The sequence below is a fragment of the Rhamphochromis sp. 'chilingali' genome (assembly GCF_963969265.1).
Source record: "Rhamphochromis sp. 'chilingali' genome assembly, chromosome: 17".
NCBI lineage: Eukaryota > Metazoa > Chordata > Actinopteri > Cichliformes > Cichlidae > Rhamphochromis > Rhamphochromis sp. 'chilingali'.
This window is the reverse complement of record NC_137944.1, coordinates 31,689,533-31,710,171: the sequence shown is the minus strand read 5'-3', so window position 1 is coordinate 31,710,171 and position 20,639 is coordinate 31,689,533. Positions and strand designations below refer to the sequence as shown.

Genomic DNA, 20,639 nt, shown 5'->3' with positions numbered 1-20,639 from the left:
CACGATTACCTGAACATGACTGTGACAAAGTGGGTGAGAAGACCATTTGTCTATATTCTTAGTTAACATTCTATATAATAATATATATATTATATATATTCTATATATAATATATAATATAATTTAATAAAGTTGATTTTAGAGGGTTTGAGAAGAAATAGATTTATTGTTGTAATATGTATTGATTACACCAGAGTTTATGTTGCCAGTAAAGAGGAGTAGTAGAGGTTTGAATATAATCATGTTCATCTTACCTACCTACTGAATGGAATAGTCCAGAGGAGAAATTGTTTGGTTAAGTGGACTATTTAAGCAGAAGAACTCAGGTGTTTTGGGAGAGAAAGGTTCAGGTCAGTGTAGCTGTGTGCAGTTTGACCTTAATTTCTGTTGATTTAAGTTCAGTTATGTTTATTTGAATTGAGTTAATTATAGAGTTGAGTTTCTTATTTGTTTCTTTGTAAATATTGTTTGGGCCACAAAATGGTGAATAAATCACTTGCTACACTGGACAGCATCAGTCTCCTGCACTTCTTTGACCGCTTAAGTCGAGTCCTACCACAATGACACATAAATAACAGATAACCTGACAATGAACAAAGGAAAGTGAACACAAAACGAGAGACTGTCAAAATAAAACACACAGCAAGACACAGGCAGGAACATTAGAAGAGGATCGACTGGGGAGACAGAGGAAGGAAACACAAAGAGGGAAGGGAGACAAGTTATGGAGGGAAAGAGAGAGAGCTGGAGAAAGAAGGAGAGACGCAAAACGGGCTGTGAAGAACATACATAAATACACACGAGAGACAGGGGTAACATGGAAACACAAGGGAGGCAACATTAAATAGAAAAGGGAAACAAGACGCAAGGACATACACACCCACAGACCGAGAGAAAGCGAGGGACACAGGACAACGACACAAAGGAAACCTCAAAAACAAGAAATTACAGGAAAACTTTGCAGCAATAACAAGAATAAATTCAGGACTGACTAGTGAAACTTAAATCATAATAGCACAGAAATACTCAAACAAAATAAACTCAGTCCAAGACCCAGAACCTTGACAATATCAGGAATCTGTATGCTCCCAGCTAAAGCCAGAAGGCAATTTACAACATTCAGAGTGAGAAAACTATGAATCCATTTAAATCAGTGATAGATAGAAATGTTCAAATTCTGAAGATTTAAAAAATACAACAACAAAAAAAACATCAGAGAACATTTTTATTAGAGCATCAAAGCAGAGCTCACATCTGAAGCAACATTCTTTACTTAACCAAAATAAAAAGTATATGAACTATTTTTAATCAAAATAAAATTTAGAATTAAAATAAAAGAAACACAAATAAATATATAAAATTAATAGGAACAAAATCTAATTGTAATGTTTCAACCAACTGTTGCCAAGTCTTTGTTCATAGGGGGTCATGTGATTCAGTGCATCTTCAATATGGAGAATTTTCATACAACTTTATAATGAAATAATAAAATGACAAAATTTCATTTCCAAATGAGAGTCTGTTGCTGTCATCCTTCAGATATTTTAGTGTCATTTGGAAAATACCACATGCTTTGTACGATTCCAATTTCTCAATAAAATTACACACTTCAGTTCTACCAAACAGTCATCATCAGATACATATCTATCAATAAAGTTAGTTTTGCTTTGTAGAAGACTTGTGATACTGCTGCATCGATACTGTGACTACATACTGAAGCAAAATAAAATCACAAATGCATGAAATGTACACACAGGAGCTGCATACAGATGTCTGACCATGCACTAATTTACAACAAGTGCAGAAGAATGTGATCATTACCTGTGCCTAATTTATTCACTGGTGTTTTTAACATATGTATTTGAAACACTGAGGCGACAGCAGCAGCTGGAGGAAAGTCATACAGAGAGCGGAGTGAAGAACTTCTTAGGACACTCAGCTTTGTGGATTTAGTCTCTCAGACTGCTCAGAGCCATCGTCAAGAGCTGGAAGATCAAAAGCATACAGTTTACACATATTTTAGCCTTTTCAAGGGTGTAATTTCTAGTGATTATTGAATACATGGCCTTTGCTTCCCAGCTATGAAAGTGAGAGGGAGATCAGGGCTGTTCAAGTGATCAGATCATGTGTAACAAAAAAGAACAAGTCTGTACTTTGTTTTACAATTAAATAATGCATATTATATCTCTAATAAATGTTCTACATTACTTACAGGATGTAGAACATTTAGCTGAAACAAACTAAAATCAACCATATCTGTTGTAATTTTGTGTCAATTTCCTTTTTACTTTGATTATTTCCTTCTCACCTCATCCTTCTACTGCCCTATAATCATTTTACTTGACATGAACTTGAACTAAACTTTAGATTTCTCACATTTTTTATTTATGTAGGTCAAAAATGTCACAGCTGTGATGATGGTGAAAGCTAGAACAATCACTGCAGCAGCGATGAAGGTTCCCATGTCAGTGGGCTTTTCTGCTGAACAAAATATGACAACACTTATAATAATGAACCAAAATGTGTGCAGTTACTAAAGAATAAGTGGAGAGAAAATCAAGGACCTGATAGTTGATGAGTCTAACATCGCTAAATGTCACACAAAGCCATCAAAACTTCATTACTTAAGCATTAGTTATGCGCCTTGTGCACTCTAAAGTAGTGATACACCATAATGCAAATGGTACTTCATTACTTTAACCCAGTTTGAGATGCCATTTTTACGCCAGACTTATGCTACACTTGTAAAGACTTGTCTTTATTGATCAATAAGAATGGCAGTTAGGAATTAAATTTGACAACTAAACTGTTTAGTTAACAACTTCATAATATCAAACTCAGTTTTCAAACCCTGCAGGATCCAGTCTTACTCCAGTTGGTCCTGATCGCTGTTTTGTCCAGTTTGGTGATGATGTCCTCGTTCACACCAGAGAGCTGAAACACACAGTCGTACCTCTGCCAATCTTCAGGTGTGACTGATGAAAGTTTCAAATCAACACTCAACTGGAAGGTCCCATCATTGTTGGGGAGGATCTCTCCGGGATCTACACCTTCATGAATCTCCTCTCCATCTTTCCTCCAGAACATCAAACCTCTGTCAGGATAGAAACCTGTAGCGTGGCAGCTGATTGGAGAGGAGGGAGTCTTCTGGAGGAGAGACACTGAGGGAAGAACTGGAGAGAGATTGGCAGTTGTCACATTCTTTTTTGAATTTTATTTTACTTTTAATGCAAGAAATCCATATTAACTTTCTATTCTATTATGTTTCATCAGATTCTGTAATCCTACCTGCTGTCTGCAGAAAGCTCCTCCCATACTGCAAATACTCCTTTAAAAACTCAGGGCACCGATGACCTAAAAAGTTTTTGTTTAATTCTAATCGAGTTTTTTGAGCATCCCATCTCAGTTTGGTGATGACAGCCTGTGGTTTTGGAGTGATCCATGTCAGTGTCTGCAGGTCCAATGCTAGAAGGTCTTCTCCATCATAACTGTACAGATTGAACCCATTAATCTCACCAGTCTCATTATTCCACTCACAGCCATTCATCCTCTGGATGATATGAACACCTGAAAAGAGAGAAAGTAACAGTAACTGTGGTAAAGCAGTACAATGTCAGCACAGCATAGTGAAACTGCACCTTTGGGACAAATCAACATTAGAAAAGTAACAAGTGAAACAAATCAGTACCTTCAGTTTGGTTGAAACGTTGCCTCAAAGTCTTAATTGTAGCCTTAAAGAAGTGATGACTGTCATTAGATTGTAAACTATACCACTCCAGGTGCTGAGGATGATCCTCAAAGAATTTAATCCAGTCTTTCTTTAGCTCTGCTCCTCTTACACTGTTGAAGTCACCTATCTGAACTTCATCAACAAGTGCACCAGCCACAAACTCTGGGATACTCTGGACTCCAGAGGTTTCAGTGGAGAAAAACTTCAGGGAGTGTTTTACTGTAAAATTGGCAGGACAAAATCAGATGACATTTGTATTATATGATTTCTGTACCATTTAAGAAGGTTAAATAAAAACTAAAACTTGGTTCAGATTCATCATTTTAATTAATTAAATTAGCACCTTTAAATCTCAATCTTGAGTGAGAAAATGGCCATTCAACAGGGCACTGATAGGAATCTCTGAAGATGAACAGCACAGTCAATTTTAAATACAGTCAAGCAGATGTAACCAGATGTACCCTTGACCTTCTCCAGAAAAGGAGAGATGTTATAACCTTATCTCCTATTACAGTGATTGCCCCTTGTCTCTTCCACCCATCCTCAAGGACACAGAACAAAAGACTTCACCTGTTGAATTTCCCCCGACTGGGTGTCACCAACTTTCTCAGAGTTGTAACTGTGTGTGTGCAATAAAGTTAAAGCTGAATGCTCTTTCATATGTGCACCTTTTAAATGACCCAAAAGTGACATTGCTAAAACATGTAATGAACACATAAAAGAAAAGAAACATTTTCACCACATTGTGTAAGTTAAAAGGATAAAATAGAAAATAAAAGATCAAGTAACCTGCTTTTAGAATAAGTTAATATTTTTTAAATAACTTAACTGTGTGTATAATGTTCTGTAACACTCTGTAGTGCTTTCCTTTCAGCTACAGTCCAGTTTGTGAAAAACACAAGGATGTCACAAGAGAGGATACTTTGAACAAAAGATCTGTAAAAGCATAGCCACAGCTGCTGATCTAAAATTTCTCTTCTATATGCTTAAATATCTCCCTGTGTCTTTTTGACGAGTTAGGTGTTGTTAGTAGTCCATGTCAGGCGTAAAATGGCGACAGCTCATAGCAAAAGTAAAAGACCAAATCTCTTACAATGCAATTTGCTGTAAGTCAAGAGAAATATTTTTTAAATAAAAACTTAAATAAACTTTGAATAAAATATCTTACCTGGAGATGCAGCAGGAGAACAGAGGAGTAATATAAGCACACACTTCATCTTTTTTTCCATTTTCACATTCACTAAAACAAGAAAAACAACAGACAAAAACAACTGCAAGTGGTTGCGTGACTTGTTCAAGTTCTGTTTTCTGTTAGGCTGGGGCGAAGTTGTCTGAGTCAGAAAAAATTAAACATTAAACCGACTGTGTGCCTCCAACAGTCTCTCTGTTTTTACCATGGCATGCACACTGGATTCCACCTGAAAGCATAACAAGGACACAAAACAGGACACAAACTCTGGTTTCAGATACTTTAGAGAGATTTATTTTTTTTATAAATACTACTTCTGTTGCTTCAATTGAGTTGCAAAAGTCAGCTTGGTTAATAAGAAAAAGAAAAAAACCCTGCAAAAATGTTAAACATTATTATTTAGTAAAACTACATCCCCTATATACTGCAGGTTTCAGGCAACTGAGTTACAAGTACTTATGCAAATAGATAATTTAATATGTGTTTTTTCTTATAATTATAGCATCAAACTCGAAACCTGCACTGAAATTAGACTGTTTAAATGGAGCTACTTTAGATGAACAACTTAATGATAGAATTATGAGGACACACATTTGTGTTTTGGGGGATTTTTGTGGAAGTTGTTGCTATTAGTCTAAAATGAAGGCAGGCAGGTTACACAAGTCCAAGATCTTTTAATGCCAATGTGAATTTAAAGGATGCAAACTGCATGCATAACATTTTTTGCGTCATTAAATGTGTAATTCAAAGTCAGATTGATATTATGATTGTCACAAATGGTGTAGTTTTACCTAAATTATGATTCTTCCCTAAATGAACTGATTGTGAGTTTTACTCTACCTGAGCAGTCAAAGCGTTTTATACAACATGCTTCATTCACCCCTTCACACTTTCGATTTCTTTTTATGCAACATTCATATACACTATTCATATACACTATGCTCTCCACTCAACAGTACCAATGCCACATCAGCTCCACTAAGGTGCTATTGAAGGCTCTTAGGGTTCTGATGATCTTGTACAGTTCCAGGAATTCCAGGATCAATGTGTGAGGCACTGTCATAGGCTTTCTTGTAGTCCACTTAGGCAGTCTACAGGTTGGTCAGTCTAGTCTACAGTCTCGAGTGACTGCTCTACCTAGCAGGAACTGGTGTTCTCCGCTGGTGTTACTGGTTATTCCTGTCTTGGCCCCACTCATGTATTGAGCTATGTGTCTATTCACCAAATACACTTTATTTACAGCATAAAAATACCCTGATCAGGGAAGAGAATGATTCAAAACAAAACCTAAAGACCCAAAGGTCCCAATCGGGCTCCGCCACACTTCTTGGCTGTTAATGACCTTGTAGTACCATGTCACCCTATTAGAGCACTTCGCTCTCGCTCTGCAGGCATACTTGTTGTTCCTAGAGTATTTAAAAGTAGAATGGGAGGCAGAGCTTTCAGTTTTCAGGCCCCTCTTCTGTGGAACCAGCTTCCAGTTTGGATTCGGGAGACAGACACTATCTCTACTTTCAAGATTAGGCTTTATATTGTACAGTATATATATATATATATATATATATATATATATATATATATATATATATATATATATATATATATATATATATATATATATATATACTGTACAATATAAAGCGCCTTGAGGCAACTGTTGTTGTGATTTGGCGCTATACAGGGAGTGCAGAATTATTAGGCAAGTTGTATTTTTGAGGAATAATTTTATTATTGAACAACAACCATGTTCTCAATGAACCCAAAAAACTCATTAATATCAAAGCTGAATGTTTTTGGAAGTAGTTTTTAGTTTGTTTTTAGTTTTAGCTATTTTAGGGGGATATCTGTGTGTGCAGGTGACTATTACTGTGCATAATTATTAGGCAACTTAACAAAAAATAAATATATACCCATTTCAATTATTTATTTTTACCAGTGAAACCAATATAACATCTCCACATTCACAAATATACATTTCTGACATTCAAAAACCAAACAAAAACAAATCAGCGACCAATATAGCCACCTTTCTTTGCAAGGACACTCAAAAGCCTGCCATCCATGGATTCTGTCAGTGTTTTGATCTGTTCACCATCAACATTGCGTGCAGCAGCAACCACAGCCTCCCAGACACTGTTCAGAGAGGTGTACTGTTTTCCCTCCTTGTAAATCTCACATTTGATGATGGCCCACAGGTTCTCAATGGGGTTCAGATCAGGTGAACAAGGAGGCCATGTCATTAGTTTTTCTTCTTTTATACCCTTTCTTGCCAGCCACGCTGTGGAGTACTTGGACCCGTGTGATGGAGCATTGTCCTGCATGAAAATCATGTTTTTCTTGAAGGATGCAGACTTCTTCCTGTACCACTGCTTGAAGAAGGTGTCTTCCAGAAACTGGCAGTAGGACTGGGAGTTGAGCTTGACTCCATCCTCAACCCGAAAAGGCCCCACAAGCTCATCTTTGATGATACCAGCCCAAACCAGTACTCCACCTCCACCTTGCTGGCGTCTGAGTCGGACTGGAGCTCTCTGCCCTTTACCAATCCAGCCACGGGCCCATCCATCTGGCCCATCAAGACTCACTCTCATTTCATCAGTCCATAAAACCTTAGAAAAACCAGTCTTGAGATATTTCTTGGCCCAGTCTTGACGTTTCAGCTTGTGTGTCTTGTTCAGTGGTGGTCGTCTTTCAGCCTTTCTTACCTTGGCCATGTCTCTGAGTATTGCACACCTTGTGCTTTTGGGCACTCCAGTGATGTTGCAGCTCTGAAATATGGCCAAACTGGTGGCAAGTGGCATCTTGGCAGCTGCACGCTTGACTTTTCTCAGTTCATGGGCAGTTATTTTGCGCCTTGGTTTTTCCACACGCTTCTTGCGACCCTGTTGACTATTTTGAATGAAACGCTTGATTGTTCGATGATCACGCTTCAGAAGCTTTGCAGTTTTGAGACTGCTGCATCCCTCTGCAAGATATCTCACTATTTTTGACTTTTCTGAGCCTGTCAAGTCCTTCTTTTGAGTAAGACAACATGCATGAAGAGGTTGATGTGGACAAAATACTCATTTGCCTAATAATTCTGCACTCCCTGTATAAATACAACTGAGTTGAATTGAATTTTAGATACAAACTGAAGACATCAGATATATCAAGCAAGATATATGGAATAATGCAGCGGAGAAAAACATGATAAATAACTCTAAACATGTCATAGTCCTGGGTCGGTGACCCAGTGTTTTCTGTTTGGTATCATTAATCTTTGATTTCTAGATGTGTCTTTGTTAGTTCTTAGGGTTTTGATTCTTAGTGTTTTGCTATTCCTAGCTTTGTCCCTCCCCCGGTGCTCCGTTCATGTCCCTGAGTTTGTGTTTGTAAAACAGTTTGCGTTTTCCTGTTTTACTTTGAAGGTCTGTGTCTTGTCATGCCCATTAGGTTCAGCTGTGTGTCATTTCCTGATTACCTTGTGTGTAATCATAGTGTGTGTCTACCTATGCTCGTCATCAGTTCGTCTGTGTAACTCGGTGTATCTCTGTGTCTCTCTGCATTCTCTGTTCATCGTTCTCCATCCTCCATCCTCCATCCCATGTTTCTCCCCAAACATTATAGGTTCAGGTTTGTTTTCTAGTTTTCAGTCTAGGTTATTTCTTAGTTCCTTACTCGTCATCCTTGCCTCTGTTTGTCATCATCCACTGTAAATAAAAGCTCACGCCCATCCCTCCCTTGGTCTGCATCTTGGGTCCTCCTTTACAAACACCACACGACTGCTGCCGCAGCTGTGACAAAACATGTCTTATGACATATTTGGATTACTCAAATTAGCCACTCTTTGTTGACAGCACTACAAACCCTTGGCCTTCTCTCAGTGTGCATCATGAATGGTTTTCACTTCACGCGTGTGCCTTGTCAGGGTCATTTGTGGAATTTCTTGCCATTTTTAATGGGGTTGAGACCATCAGCTGTGTTGTACAGAAGTCAGGTTGGTACACAGCTGACAGCCCTATTTGACAACTGTTATACTGTCATATTATGGCAAGAACAAATCAGCTAGGTAAGAGAAACGACAGTCCATTGTTATTTTAAAAACTGAAGGTCAGTCAATCCAGAAAATTGCTAAAACTTTGAATGTGTCACCAAGTGCAGTCACAAAAACCATCAAGTGCTACGATGAAACTGGCTCACATGAGGACCGCCCCAGGAAAGGTAGACCAAGACCTCTGCTGCTGAGGATAAATTCATCCGAGTCACCAGCTTCAGAAATCCCAAGTTAACAGCACCTCAGATTAGAGCCCAGGTAAATGCCACACAGAGTTCCAGTAGCAGACACAGCTCAACATCAACTGCTTAGAGGAGACTGTGTGAATCAGGCCTTTATGGTCAAATAACTACTGAGAAACCACGACTAAGGAAAAGCAACAGGCAGGAAAGATTTATTTGGGCCAAGAAACACAAGGAATGGACACTAGACCAGTGGAAATCTGTGCTTTGGTCTGATGAGTCCAAATTTGAGAGCTTTTGTTCCACCCGCTGTGTCTTTGTGTGACACAGAAAAGGTGAATGGATGGTCTCTACATGCATAGCTCCCGCCTCCAAGCATGGAGGAGGAGGTGTGCTGGTGACACTGTCGAGGATTTATTCAAAATTGAAGGCACACTGAAACAGCATGGCTACCACAGCATCCTGCAGCGACATGCTGTCCCATCCAGTTTGCTTTTAGTTGGACCATGATTTATTTTTCAACAGGACAATGACCCCAAACACACCTTCAGGCTGTGTAAGGGCTACTTGACTGAGAAGGAGAGTGATGGAGTCCTGTCTCCACAGTCATGAGATGGTTTGGGATGAGATGGACCGCAGAGTGAAGGCAAAAGGGGCCAACAAGTGGCTCAGCATCTCAAGCTCAAGCCCAGCATCTCTGGGAACTCCATTTCAGGTGACGACCTCATGAAGCCCATTGAGAGAATCCCAAGAGTGTGCAAAGCAGTAATCAAAGCAAAGGGTGGCTATTTTGGAGAAAATGTAAAACACATTTTGAGTTATTTCACACTTTTTTGTTTATTACATATTTCCCAGATTTTGTAGCTGCTGCTTTACCTAACGAAGTAGAGATGGCTTACCGTGACAAGAAAATGTAGCTCAGGCAAGACTGGATGAGCACCATATTAGATGATCACTGGAACAGCAGCACACAGAACTGTAAACAGATCTTTAAATCCGAAAGTAACAAGTTTCAGGAACGCTTTAACCACACTGGAGGTACGTCAGAAAAAATGTTTTTCCTGGCTTGATGTCAAACAGTTGTAGCTATACAGGTTTTTACAGAAGCACAAAGTACATTATTGGTTATCAACAGTTATGATGGAGAAGACTTTATATCTTTGGACCTGAAGACTCTAACATGGATTACTCCAGTGCCACAGACTGTTGTCACAAACCCACATAGCAAACAGGTCTGGCCCGGATCTGGTGTCAAGCCGGCACTGCTGGCTGACTTCTGGCATGGTAAGTGGTATGTCAACCAGATGTGGGCCAGACCTGGCGTAGATGGCACTGTCTATGTGATTGCATGCCACATCTGGACAGATTGTGGTTTGGTCTATGTGGTCCAGACCCATAGAAAACAGGTCTGGCCCGGATCCGGCATCAAGCTGGCACTTCTGACTGACTGGTGTCACGGCAGGGTGTATGTCAACCAGATGTGGGCCAGGTCTGGCAATGATGGCAATATTTATGTTCCTATTTTCCTATTTTAGTTAAAAGACCCAAATGCCAAGTTGCAATACTATACTGCTGTGGTAGCCAACATTTCAAATGCAGATTTGACAGGTTTGTGAGTGTACACTTTATACAAAACCTAGTTTTCTCTGAAAAGAGATTCATCATGTTGCTTTTGCACTATTATGTTCTGTCATATGTTGTTATTACATGGCTTGATTAACTTTGTGGTGTTTATGGACATCTTATCACCACTCACACATCACAAACACTATATTCTAATATCTGTTTACTTCCCACCGTCATCTTTGAAGAAAGAAACTGTAAATGGCTAAAGAGTCAGCATTCACCTGTAATGAGTCATTCACATGTGAACAATGACTCAGTGGTGATGTTTCCATTGGCTGCCTCTAACTTTATTCCAGCTTTGCTACATTTTTAAAACAGCATCCATTTGTTTTCTATTGAACAACGACATCTACAGATTTTTTAGAAATTTACTTCAAACATGTAATTTTCACTTTTGGAGTCACTGTTTTCTGATGTTTAGGTACACTGAAATTTTAAACTTGCTGTGTGGATTTCTTATACTTCTTTTTTTACTGACTTCCTGATTGTATTTTTAAATCTCATCTTGTTCTAATATGATACATAATCAACTGGTGAAAACAGATTTCATGAACAGAAACACATACACACTAAATGTGCAAGGATGAATGAAACCTGTAACAAACGCATGCATACCAACAGTTTTCATTTCGGTGAATCCTCAGGCTCAGTGTGTGTTTTCCCATGTTACCACCAGAGGGCAACACAAATCGACATCTCTGCAATAAGGAAAGTCCCAACTGAGGAAACAGGCTGTCAGTGTGTTTCCACACCTCTGGTTTTTCAGAGGGTTTATTTTTTTAAGGAAAACATTAAATTTGGCAGTGAGATTAGTCTTTTATTGTTTTTTTTTCATTCTAGGGGAGTTATACCTATCAGAGGAAAGGTAGCTTCAGTCTTGTCATTGTCAGAATAATGATCCAGTAAAATAATAAGCAGATATTCATATACAGTGGCTTGCAAAAGTATTCGGCCCCCTTGAACTTTCCCACATTTTGTCACATTACAGCCACAAACATGAATCAATTTTATTGGAATTCCACGTGAAAGACCAACACAAAGTGGTGCACACGTGAGAAGTGGAAACGAAATCATACATGATTCCAAACATTTTTTACAAATAAATAACTGAAAAGTTCAGATCAACACTCATCTGAAAGTTAGGTTTCAAAAGCAGTAATGATTTGGCAAACATTGCTAGATTCAATTCACTCAAGAATGCATTTGTGTACAAAAATTCTCACCGCTATCTGAAAAGGTTGGAAGTCACACACATGCATTATCATGTGTGTTATAGTGTATCATCATAATACAACTCAATTGGCACTTGGTGGTCAAAACAGAAGCTCTTGTGATCTTGTTTGTATAATTATGACTGGATTCCTTGTAAAGTTACATTCAGTGCCATGCTGCATTAATAAAAGTGTGATTTCACCGTGTTGAACTGCTCTTGTCTCTTAACAAAGGGTGTAAATATTTTCTAACTTCATGCATAATTTGATGTAAATGGCAATAATTCACCAGTGACCCCCTAGGTTCTTGCAAACTGGTAATTATTTTAACAGGATTAATCTATATAAAAGTATAAACTTAAATATAGCGTTACATCTTTAGTACTTAGAAACAACTTCCTTGATGCTCCCCGAAGAGAGGGAGCATGTAATCTGTTCTGTTTGTCTGTCTGGTCACACCATATGTGAAAATCAGTAAAAACTTTATATTACGCACAATTTTGATGGATCGTGTTCATGTTGCCCCTGAAAACAGGGGAAAGAATCACGAGAGTGATTTTGACTTGCTTCTCTCATGCAGTTGTTTATTGCAATGAAAATGAACATAAATATTTCACATCCTGTACTGCTCAATGTCACAGAGTGGAAGCAAAAGCTAAATAATAAACCAAAATACTAAAGTGGTTACTAAACATATATCGGAACATGTTTCCTCACCAAATGGATAATAATAGCAACATTTCTAGCTCCTGCCGTTAGCTCAATGGCTGTTATACAATACAAAACTGAGGATCAAAACCGCCGTGACTATGTGCACAAAACAAACTGTAATATAATGCTTCTAAAGCTTACAAACAATGAAGAGTTACATCTTGATGCATGCTCAATCATCCAGGTAAGTAAATCTCCAAAAGTTGATTCTGTTCATCTGGGGATAAGGGAATCATCTCAGGTTTTTACAGCTTATAGAAAGATTTCAGCCAATTCAGCATGTTGTAATGAAGACATCAAACAACAGCTGTAAAGTTTTGCCATCCGTGGGGCGCTGCGCTCTCCGAGTCCTCCTGTTTGTTCAGTGTTTTTTGGAAAGAAATGTTAGCCAGGGCACCTGAAGTGCAGAAGCACTCAGAGAGCACAACTCCTGCTGAAGGGCGTGGCCTTGACCTAGACACAGTTTTTACAAAATTACATCAGCTTAAGCTGTCATTGCTGTCAACCATAATGACATGTCACACAAAAAATAAGACTGATGTTCTGCTGCTGGTTAATGGTGTTGGCAATGGAGGATATATTACCCCACAGCGTCCCTGATTGTTATCAGCAACTACTATGTTGCCCACCATGTCCACTCCTTTATGACCAGCGTGTCAACATGTTGTCCTTCCAGCAGGATAACACGACATGTCACAAAGTGAGTTCACGAGTTACTGAGTCTGTAATGCCCTCTGCAGTCACCGGCTCTCAGTCTAATAGAGAACCTTTTGAGATGTGGTGGGAAGGGAGACACGACAGTCAGCCTTGTTGATTTAGTCGCTCTGACAGCTCAGATCCTTTGTCAGGAGCTGAAAAGAAAAATCAAAAACCTTCAGTCTGGATTTCTCTTTATCTGTTTGTAAAATGTTCCGCAGCTCAATAAGTAAAAATGAAAACCTCTCAATTTTTCAGTTCAAGTGAGGCAGAGCAAGTGAGCTAGACTATAAATGAGAAAGAGAAACTGCATCAGCAAGAATTCATTTATAAAAAATAATTATCTTTTTCACTCTAAGGCACAAACAGACATGGGTCATGCACGTGAAGGTTAACCTGGCACCATGTTTTGCTGCAAATCATAAAAAAGTCACAAGTTGTTTTTTTACATAGTGACAGATACACTGTAAAGATACACTGTAAAATCTAATTAGTTCCCTTAAAAAAATTGTGCAAAGTCGTTGCCTCAAAAAAGTTTACTTAAGAAAATCAACTTAGAGCAACTTATTCATTCAGAGTCTAGGTTTGGATATCTTTTTTTCCGTTAATGAATAAAACAATTTAAAAACTGCAATTTTCTTTTACTCAGCTTATCTTGGTCTAATATTAAATGCTTGATTAAAACCAGAGTGTTTGATGCATCACAGTATTAAACAGATCTATATGATAATAAAGGAATCTGAAGCAAATGTCTTGAAAAAGGATGGGAATAAATCCATTGGTAATATTATTAAAATCCTTGTTTTAAATCCAGAGTGCATGTCACAAAGTGAGACAAGGAAGGGGAACTTACAAGATGTTGGCCGTCTGTCTGAAATTTAAAAAACAAACAAACAAGAAAAACAAAACAAAAGGCAAATGAGTTTTTAACATTTCGAAGTGCCTGAAAATCTCGTGTTTTCCTCACATAAATTCAGAAAGAACCATGTCTAATGTAAAAAGTACAACAGAAATAATCTAACTGAGCATTTCCCATCTGCTACTGATTGACTGGTGAACTCAGTTTCTTTGAATCCCTCACCTTTCCTCTTTTTCCAAACAGCAAATCCAGCAGCAGCAATGAGATTGAGAACAACAAAAACAACGACTGCAGCGATGGTGTTGAACAGCATGTCAGAGGACGTCTCTGCTCAGTAAAGAAAAACAAATGAAAATAAACATATAGGATAAAATGTGCAGTTAAAGTAGTTTAAAACAAAAGTATATCGATCCATCCGCTCTAATGACATAGATAACAATATGACACTGGGTCCTGCAGGAAAAAAATGACAACGGGTAGTGAGAGCAGCGGAGAGGATTGTGGGGACCTCTCTTGCCTCCCTCCCCAGGAGATCTACTGCGCCTGCCTCATCCAGAAGGTCCTCTCCATTACAGGTGACTCCACTCATCCCTTCAACAGCTTCTTCAGAAACGGCAGACTGAGAGACAGCTTCGTCCACCAAGCTGTCAGGATGGTGACCAACTCTGCATCGAGAAGGGGGGCCCGAGGGTACATCTTTCGCCATCTTACAATGCTGTGATTGCAGCCATTCCCCAACTCTCTGTGAATGGTACTCATGGCCATTCGAGAATCTGTGTCTTTGATTAGTAGTCGTTGATCAATGGTCATAAGAATTTGCATACTAACAATCATGGAACTAACCCCCCAACCCATTGTTCATTCAGTGGTGCTAGTTTCCTTCGCTGTGCAAATGTACTGTTTATAAGGTTGGAGAAACCCGCAGTCAGCTGAGACTGAAGAAGTCACTTGGATGAGTGACAAAACGTTTCTCCCACTGAAAATGTCCAGATGAACAGAATCAACCTTTTGGAATTTACTTACCTGGATGATTGAGCACGCATCAGGACATTATTTTATTAATATCTTTAAAATGATAGCAGCACAAACGAAAATTTTTGCAGCACAAACCAGCACAAACGTAGCACAAATGTTTGACATCATTTTCCTTTGATTTGGGTAATTGGGGGGGGGGGGGGGGCTGGTTGACCTTTTGACCTTTACATTTTCGTTAATATCTTTAAAACAGAAGCAGCACAAACGACAATTTTAGCAGCACAAACCAGCACAAACATAGCACAGTTGAATGATACCAGTTTTGTTTGATTCCATTAATGTGGGGGGTCTGGTTGACCTCTGATGACCTCTAGAAATTTTTATTAATATCTTTAAAATGATAGGAGCACAAACGAAAATTTTTGCAGCACAAACCAGCACAAACGTAGCACAAACGTTTGATACCACTTTTGTCGGATTTGAAGAAGGTGGGGGGGCCAACTTCACTCACATTTGCAACTGTTGTGATTTGATGCTAGAATCGAATTAAGTTAGAATATTATTATTAACAAAAGAGAGAAAATTATTATATTTTACAATCACTGAAAAAAATAGAAAGATTTTTTTCCTCTGTTAGGATCTCCATTAGTTATTCCTACAGTAACAGTTATTCTTCTTTGTGTCCAAAAAATAACAAGGCAAAACAATCAGAAACATTATAGACAATCAATCCACAATACGGGCAAAAAAAATGTTTCTCTCACCTTCATCAGTGTTAAATATTTTTTTGCCCCAGTTTGTTCTGATCACAGTTTTATTGAGTTTGGTGACAAGGATGTCCTCACCACCAGAGAGATGAAACACACAGTCGTACCTCCCCCAGTCTTCAGGTGTGACTGATGAAATATTCAGATCAACACTCATCTGAAAGGTCTCATCATTGTTTGGGAGGATGTCTCCAGGATCCACACCCTCATGAAGCTCCTCTCCATCTTTCCTCCAGAACATCAAGGGTCTGTTAGGATAGAAACCTGTAGCGTGGCAGCTGACTGGAGAGGAGGGAGTCTTCTGGAGGAGAGACACTGATGGAAGAACTGGAAGAAGGAAAGGAATTCAACCAAAACCTAATATTCAAAACAGAGTCGTTAGAGCCAAACAATCATCATCTTAAGTCATGTCAAGTTTATTTGTGTAGCACTGTTCAGACAGAAGGTAATTCAGAGTTCTTTAGAGAGGGGAGGATAAATACAAGAGACATTTAAAACATCTAATGTATATGATCATATAACACATATAACTTTTCATCACCAGCTTCTAGCAGCTGCATAAGGCTACAATATGACATCTTTTAGACTAAAAATAACCCGAAACACTCTGAGATATAGTAATGAAATTGTGAACACAAGAATACTTAATACTTAATGAAAAATCATGAGTTTCAGTTCATGTCAATAATAGTCTTTCAACCACAAACATAATAAATATTATCTTAATCCATCCATCAATTTTAACATCACCTGAAGCCAAATTCACCACCAGGTGGAGCTAAAAGAGAAGCTGCAAAATGGCTCATTCACTGTTTGGAAACCACTGATGAACTACAGCATGACTGTATTAAGATCTTTCACTGAACAAGTTGACCTGCTGACTGTAAATTTTACTCACAAAAACATTAAATTACTGTATAAATGTTCTCAGTTAAAAGTAAAAAGGAGGTTATTAAATGGTACTGTTTAAACTTCCTGTTTCATTTTGACAATTGCTTTTCTTGAGACATTTCACTAATTTCCTCCTTATCTTGTTAGTCCTCTTGTCTGTTATTCAGAAATCAGTCGCAGTACATCATGCTGGAGGATGTCTCAGTTCCTAAAATGCATATGAACAAGAAAGGAGGCTGGAAGAGGAGCTATAATCAAAATGGCCATGGTGAGAGATGGCCTCTTCTTTTGTTGTTTCAATTATTTAAGATGATCAGACTTTCTGCCCTTCACTGACTCTGTGTGTGATTGAAGGCATGATATCTTGTCACATTGCAGAGAGGCCCTAAATATGTATATAAGATGTTTTTGATCCAAAACCTAAAACTGCAGTTATCAGGAAAACTTCATATCAGTTTTCATACCTTCTAAATCATTCAATTTTAAATCTACTTAAACGTTTTTGCCATTTTCTCTTTCAATGATAACTATTTTTCAAAAGATAATACAAAGTAAAACAAACACTACTGCATCAGGTCATGTGATTCTACCTGTTCTCTGCAGAGAGCTGTTGCCACTCTCCACGTACATCTTCAGCCACTCTGGACAAATCTTAGTGAGGATTTTTTCACGGTCTTTCATTCTGGTTGTGTCAGCATCCCAACTCTGTTTGACAATGTCAGCCTCTGGTTTCAGTGCGATCCACGTCAGCGTCTTCAGATCCAATTTAAGAAAGTCTTCTCCATCATATCCGTACTGTAAAAGCCCCATAACCTCTCCGGTGTTTTCATCCCATTCACAGCCTTCTATCATCTGTAAAATATGGACAGCTGAGGCGAGAGAGAAAACAGAGATTACAGCGAACATCTGAAACTCAGAGGCTATAAACTGTAAGAAGCACAATAAAGACATAATGCAAGACATAAAACAGAGACATGATCTATAATTTTTAAAGTTAAAATCTTAACATTGTTAATACAAGACTAAAATTGAGAACAATTATTTTTATGAATTATTTTATTCTTTTTAGGGCACACTAGTGAGGTTTGATGATTACAAAATGTATTATTATACCTAATAAATAACTAATTATGCTAACAATCTTTTACATTAATCAGTTTTGTTTATGCATATACATGATTTATGATGATTTGGCAAAACAAATAACAGAAAACACTGCACCTCTGCTTTGGTTTAACTGCTGCTTCAAACTAGAAATCCATAATCTGAATAGATTTGGCCGATCCACAAAACAATAATCAGTGAGCGACTCCAACATCTGAGGGTTATTATCTAATATTTTCTTCGCCCAGTCCTGTCTTGCTTCCAGTATCTTGTTGCTGCTGTCACAGTAGTAAGCCATCTGAATGCCATCAATTACTGGGAAACCCACAAACTCAGAGATGTTTGGGTTTCCAGAGGAACCAGTGTCAAAACTAACCAATGAGTGTTTCACTGTGGGACAAAAATGTTTATAATGTTAGTAAACAAATAAATGAAATATATAAACATTAATCAGAAATATGATTAATTCGGTATGAATCAGACTCCACAGCAGGTGTGTGTGATCAATTATGACGCATGTACAATGATATATGTGCACTTTTGAGTACTTATAAATGTGTGTACCCAAACCTGAACAAATAATGAAAATTAATGTGCCCATTTATGTTTAGCTTCACAAATCTGATCATTGACACTTTCAAAAACTTCACTGTGCATAAAAAAGTCTATGAATATTTGTGGCATTCTTTTTGCTAACTTACAGAGCATTAAATGCCAGTGCACAGATCACCTGATTATATCACCTGATTTATTTGGGAGGGATAACAAATGTAAGCTGCGTTCAAGTGCTGGATTTCCCCCAGATTCCTGTGTTTTATATTTATTTAGAAAATAAAAGATTCATTCTATTTATCTTGATGCATGCTCAAAAACCCAGGTCAGAAAATCCCAGAGTTGATTCTGTTCATCTGGACGTAGCATTCTCAGAGAAAAACTCATCCAAGTGACTTCTGCTGACTGCAGGTTTTCCCAACCTTAAAAGCAACATAACCTTCGATCCTGACCTTTTACCATTCACAGAGTTTGGGAATGTCTGCAATCATTTATGTGTGATCATGACAGTCTGAAAAAAATAATTGTGGCTTATTGTCAGGAAACAGTGCGAGTTTCGGTTGTTATGCAACTTTACTATTTATAAAATTGGGGGAATCTGGAGTCAGCTGAGACTGAAGAAGTCACTCGGATGAGTGATGAAATATTTCTCCGACTGAAAACGCTACGTCCAGATGAACAGAATCAGCTGTTTTATTTGAAAAAACAAACAAACATAAAAAATACAGATAAGGCCAAATATTCCAGATGTCCACCACATTATCACACACATTTGTAAAACATTGTATGTGTTCAGATTCCTTTGTATGTGGACTGGAGCACACATTTATGAGCACTGAAAACTGCACCGAAATATTAATACTCATTTGTAAATCTTAGTTAACACTTGTGTATGACATCATATACATTTGTAACCCTGCTGAGACAAATTTAACACTTTACAAATAGGACAGTTTAAGGAGGAAATACTTCACAAAATGTCATTTCTCATTATACAACTTCGACCACTGCAAATTAACAATACATTACACATACTATACAAAGAGCGTGTGTTACATTTCTTCAGAGCCCAACTGGTAAGCATAAGGAGAAGTAAACAAAATGACAACTCATAAAAGTTAGCCATATTCAAGCTGTAATAATAAAGTAAACTACTTTTAATATTTAATGTATGATCTTACCTGGACATACCACATTAGAGCAGAGGAGTAATAGATACACAGGTTTCATGTTGCTTTTGTGTTGCTGTGTTTATCGTGAGAGTCTGTTTTTTCTGCCTTCAAACTGGGTAAAGCCAGCCCCCACAGGAAACTACCTGATTTCAAAATAAAAGCTACTTTCTGAGGGTTGTGATTTTGGCATTAAAGGTCTGTAATAAGTAGGTCTGTAATAAATTAAGTTAGTCTATAATAAATTATAACTTAATAAATAAATACATAACAAAATACAGTGCCTTAAAAATGAATACATTTAAAATTACAAATAAAATAATATTAAAATAGCACATCTACCATCTCCAAACTAGTAACCACGTTTAAGAATAAGACTTGCACGGCCATTACAAGGAAATTATCAGAGTAGTCATTCAGTTATACTGAAACTGGATCTAAGCAAAACCTGGACCAGATGAGCTGATGATAAACGCCTTCAACGAATGTCTCTTCAAACATATTAAGTAAAAGTAAAAGTAAAAATCTAAAAACAGAAACAGGGTTTTAATTACAAGGGAATTTGTAATTTAAAGAGACACAGTTTACAAAATACACTTGAATATGAAGTGTAAAAATAAACATCTATGCACTTTTCATAATGTTCCTATGAGATCATATATGACTGTGTTACTGTTAAAACTGAATTTTCATGTTTTAACTGTTTAGAGTGGAATTAAATGGAAATAACCTGTAACCTTCTGGATTGTTAAACTTCTGAGTGTTTTCGGATATATGCTTATGGTTCACTAAAATGAAGCTAACTGTTATTTTCATGTGGGATCTTTATAAACCTTTCCTAGATTATGTTATGTCACTGTGACAGTAATGTGAACTCAAGAGAGCCCAGGCAAAACTGGTTAAGAGAATTAAAGCCAGATGAGTGACAACACTGTATACATTAGAAG

At 37.7% G+C, this 20,639-nt stretch overlaps 2 protein-coding genes across 5 annotated transcripts; both read right to left on the bottom strand.

The window, feature by feature from the left end:
• Nucleotides 1-1,935: 1,935 nt before the first annotated feature.
• Nucleotides 1,936-4,947, bottom strand: LOC308384980 (major histocompatibility complex class I-related gene protein-like; the record flags this gene model as incomplete). Its single annotated transcript, XM_080863688.1, has 6 exons — nt 1,936-1,985; nt 2,377-2,481; nt 2,871-3,173; nt 3,289-3,567; nt 3,689-3,949; nt 4,899-4,947. 6 exons carry the CDS (start codon nt 4,945-4,947, stop codon nt 1,936-1,938), a joined length of 1,047 nt encoding a protein of 348 aa, XP_080719814.1.
• Nucleotides 4,948-13,302: 8,355 nt separating this feature from the next.
• LOC308384972 (major histocompatibility complex class I-related gene protein-like) lies at nt 13,303-19,808 on the bottom strand. 4 transcript variants are annotated; one of them, XM_080863674.1, is made up of 7 exons: nt 19,705-19,808; nt 18,089-18,361; nt 17,458-17,736; nt 15,974-16,303; nt 14,457-14,561; nt 14,229-14,246; nt 13,303-13,530 (listed from the first exon to the last, which is right to left on the bottom strand). In XM_080863674.1, exons 1-7 carry the CDS (start codon nt 19,751-19,753, stop codon nt 13,481-13,483), a joined length of 1,104 nt encoding a protein of 367 aa, XP_080719800.1. In that variant the 5' UTR covers nt 19,754-19,808; the 3' UTR covers nt 13,303-13,480. The 4 variants fall into 4 exon arrangements, with proteins under 4 accessions (XP_080719800.1, XP_080719801.1, XP_080719799.1 ...); XM_080863675.1 differs by having other exon boundaries at nt 14,229-14,242; XM_080863673.1 differs by lacking the exons at nt 13,303-13,530; nt 14,229-14,246 and having other exon boundaries at nt 14,306-14,561.
• Nucleotides 19,809-20,639: the final 831 nt, after the last annotated feature.

What these genes read in the sequence shown, in the direction of transcription:
- LOC308384972 (XM_080863673.1), bottom strand. Translation starts at nt 19,753, where the DNA reads ATGAAACCTGTGTATCTATTACTCCTCTGCTCTAATGTGGTATGTCCA. An exon ending in CTCTAATGTGGTATGTCCAG is followed by an intron (nt 18,362 to 19,704) that starts GTAAGATCATAC and finishes TTTGTCCCACAG; the next exon opens with TGAAACACTCATTGGTTAGT. An exon ending in CAGCTCTCTGCAGAGAACAG is followed by an intron (nt 16,304 to 17,457) that starts GTAGAATCACAT and finishes TCCTTCTTCCAG; the next exon opens with TTCTTCCATCAGTGTCTCTC.